This window comes from Apis cerana, linkage group LG2 (assembly GCF_029169275.1).
Source record: "Apis cerana isolate GH-2021 linkage group LG2, AcerK_1.0, whole genome shotgun sequence".
Taxonomy (NCBI): domain Eukaryota; kingdom Metazoa; phylum Arthropoda; class Insecta; order Hymenoptera; family Apidae; genus Apis; species Apis cerana.
Genome location: NC_083853.1, coordinates 2,851,962 through 2,856,161, shown reverse-complemented (window position 1 = coordinate 2,856,161; position 4,200 = coordinate 2,851,962). Strand labels below are relative to the sequence as shown.

The following is a 4,200-nucleotide window of genomic DNA, read 5'->3' as shown; positions in this document are numbered from 1 at the left end:
TTGATTAAAGAAATAAAGATTTGTCTTATATATTATATTTGTCTTCTTCGATCATCATAATGAGTATTATTACTTTGAATATTTTCTTGCTTTTTTGCATACCATATTCTTTAGATTTAAATTTTGTATAAACATTGCATAATTATTAACAATATTATTCATGTGTATGTTATTAACTATCGATATGTTATCTCGTAGGATTAAATTTTATACTGAACGTTAAAATTAATTAGTCAAGTTAATAATCTTCTTTAGGTAATCTTATGAAGTAACAGAACATTCTGATTAAGCGTTAAAGATTATTAGATACGTAAAAATAAATATAATAAGGTGTTTATTCTTTTAAAAAATTTATATTTTTTTTTTTAATAATCAGTTTCTAAATCTTTATACACTTCATTTACGATTGATGCTCGTGACGTAAGAAGTGTTAATCAGTTCCTTGAAGAAAGATCTGACTAATCTGCATGAATAATCGAATCTGTACGTCTAAACACAAGCGTAATTTATCATCTTATTATGCAATTATGCAATATTGTTCCATAATACACTAGTATTTAGTGTATATATGCGTTACAAAATTTTGACGTAACACGATAAAACTGACTTTTTCATCTTAATAAAAGTTGATCGATTATAAACTTGTTCTCTCTTAATCATTATGAAACACATTCGTAAAAATCGATCTGAAATATTATGAATAACAATGTATGATTGAAAAAAAATGTGATAAAATGATAAATATCAATATACATATTCCATGATTAAATTATGTAAAATATTAAAGAAAAAATTTAAATTAACAACTGTTTCATCGCATTGTTAATTAATCACTTTTGATTATTCAATTGAGGATTAAGAACGCCAGAAAACCAGTTACAGTAAACAGATCTTAAATATATATTTATCATTTTATATTCACGACAATTTTAAAAGAGTTTCAAATTTCTATCTAAATAAATTTAAAATTAATTCTTCTTAAAAAAACTATTCTTCATTCACAATTGATGCGTTAGAATCCTCTATTTAATAATCACATATTTGAGCGTAAGAAAGGATCAGATTTAAGAAAAAAACGACTTAAGAAGATACGAGTTCAATTTAAACGCTTAAAAATTTATTGTATAATTGAGACAAATATTTATACACAACCATTATTGTAGGTATCAATCACGTTATCGAATCACGACTTGTAACTTTAATTACATATCCATATCTTCTAAAAAAAAAAAAAAAATGTCAAGCAATATCGCATTGTTTCACACGACTCACTACGTTAATAATGACTTCTGACGGTTCGACGAAAAAAAAATTGAAAAATTAAGTAAAGTCTTATATATATATGTATATATATAAAAAATACACTGCGTAACGATGAGTCTCGAAACTTTCGCACTCGATCCATCGTCGGGTCAATTACGCCTTATTTCTACTTTTATTGTTATTCGCGTATTACGTAGATCAGCGTACATTGTCTTGCTCCGGATGGGCTGCGATGTACTCCAAAGCTTTGAGAATCGCGGCCGGGATCGGATGAGGGGTTGGAAGATGTTCGCCCTGCGGTTGGAAACCATTTTCGTCAGCGACATACGTCAATGCGACAGGAGATCCCTCTGCATTTGGATAACTGAACGATCCTTGAACGACCACTACCGAATTCGTATCGTTCACTTGTTTCAATTGACCGTGCTCCTCCACCTTAATGCCGTTTCCAGTTTCGTAGGTGAAGACATACGAGCCATCTGCGTTCGGTCCATCGGCGCTATATGCTATTATAGGCACTGGTGTGTTGTCAACTGGTGCGGCGGATGCAGAAACCGCAATGACGGCGAAGATAGCGCAAATCTGGAAAGTTGATTTTTCTATTGAAATTTTGTTGCGTTTTGAACCATGTTGTTGGTATTTGTATATGGACAAAAATTTGATAAATCTTTTTTTTGTTATTTTATGGAGTTTTTGTGGATAGATTATACAGATGTGAAAAGAGATATTGAGATATTTGATATTGTAAAATATAAATTTTGTTTTTGAATTGTATAAGTATATAGATATTTGATGTTGATTAATTTATGATATATAAATAAATATGATTATATTTTTGAAAATTGAGATTTTGAGAAATAATAAATTTGTTTTGATATTAAATTCTATATTCTTGTTTGAGATAATTAGTTAAAGGAATAGTAGATGATATATTTATAATAAAGATTTTTTTGTTTAAATTCTTTGTTTAAATTGAAAAAATATATATCCATGAATAATAATCTTTCATTTACAATATGATAGAGATCAAATTTTAATTCCAAAGAGAAGAAATATAAAGTATTGAGAGATTTTGTTATGATTTTAAATATGATTCACATTGTACATTTAATTGAAATAATAAAAATTTAATAGAATAGAATTGTCATAAAAATAATTATAGGTTTGCATAATCTATTTAGACTAAAAATTTAATAAATCAAAAAATTGTAGATAAACATATACTAAAAATACAAAAAGATATGTATTGCAATATAGAATTTAAGTAACTGTTTTAATATACTGTTTAATTTTATATATATTATAAAAAAAATAAAAAATTATTTTCAAATATTATAAAGAAAAAACGATAAAGTTTAATATCCTTGATAAAAAATTACTATTGTCAATAAATATTCCTCATTAAAATTATTATAAAAATTTTAAAATATACGAAATAGTTAACAAAAACTGACATTCATTATAATCGATCTAAAAATCAATTTATTATTTCAAAAAATAAATTTTACATACTCAATCTCAAAAATTTTCGAAAACTTTTACATACAATTCCCTCACAAACAATTTTAATTTTAAGAAAAATTTCTTTGTTTAGTTATCATTCTTCTAATACATTTCTAATTGGTAAATTTGTGAATTTAATTTACGTGTAATTGAAAATTAATCATTGAAAATCTTGAACGAAAAAAATCTCTGTTAATACAACACAATTTCAATAACAAACTAGGTAGATGGTCCAAAGTACCCAACACCATACGGAACTCACCAAAGTGTTCATGTTGACCGGAGTTGTTTTCTGGTTGTAAAGAGCTAGTCTAATGGACGCGTTTATATAGCGGTGCCGAAACCTTGCGAGGTGCGAGGACCTCTCTCCCATTGATAGATTTCTGGCCAAGACTTAGACACCGGCAAACATTACGAAATTTTCAGATAGGGGGTCTAATAGGGGGGCACGCATAGGTGTTGACCACTTGTACAGTTCAGACGTTCGACGTCTCATCGACGTATAACATCGTGTCTCTATATTTTTTGGGGAAAATATTCGAAAATATTTATTTTCATCGATTTGAAAATTTGAAGAGATTTACCAATCATCGTATGACTGTGAGTATAATTCAAATGATTACTTTAAGAAAAAAAAAAGAAACGATGCTTTTATTTTTTTTTTATTATTGAAATTTATGTAAGAAGGAGACAATAATGATTATAAGAAGAGAACATTGGTGATTGATATTTATAACGATTTGAATAAAATTTTGTACTATTATTTCATCATTTTTGCTATTTCTTTTAACTAAAACTGAAATTTTGTCTATGTATATAAATTGTTTATAAATTGTAAGAAAAGATATCAATAATTTATTGTTTCGAAGAACTTATAAATGTATATAAAAAATTTTTTCTAAAAAGTAGAAGGTAAATCTTTTTCATAAAAAAAATAATGAAAATGAAAAATGAAAAAATTCTTAGATTAATCTACTGAACAAGTATTTAAATTTTCATTGAAATCAGCGTGTATCAATCATCGATGTTCCTTTGTAAGTATTATCCTATTATTATATTCAGATATTATACTCAGATATTAAAATAAGTGATATAAAAAAAAGAAATATTTCCCAAAGATTGATTTTATAATTTAAAAAATTGTATATTTTTACAATTTATAATTTAAAGCGAGGGTTAATTTCATTTTTTTAATCGTTATTAATGTCTGCTTGTCATATTCAATTAAATATGATTATAATATTTCATGGTTGTTAAGAAATTGTTTCAAAACTTACGTTTTTCCTTTAAATCTTATAATACTTTTATAATATCTCAAATGTTTTCATTGTCTAAGAATAAAGTGAAAAGTATACGAAAGCCTCTGAAGAATTTTTCTAAAATCAATTATTTAGAAGTTCTATAAAAATAAAAAATATTTTATATATAAATATG

At 25.8% G+C, this 4,200-nt stretch overlaps 1 protein-coding gene across 1 annotated transcript; it reads right to left on the bottom strand.

Moving 5' to 3' along the window:
* Positions 1-1,095: 1,095 nt before the first annotated feature.
* LOC107995203 (larval cuticle protein LCP-17-like) lies at positions 1,096-3,146 on the bottom strand. The gene is made up of 2 exons (XM_017052560.3): positions 3,029-3,146; positions 1,096-1,845 (listed from the first exon to the last, which is right to left on the bottom strand). The coding sequence occupies exons 1-2, from the start codon at positions 3,137-3,139 to the stop codon at positions 1,462-1,464; spliced, it is 495 nt and encodes a 164-aa protein (XP_016908049.2). The 5' UTR covers positions 3,140-3,146; the 3' UTR covers positions 1,096-1,461.
* Between the last annotated feature and the right edge of the window lie 1,054 nt (positions 3,147-4,200).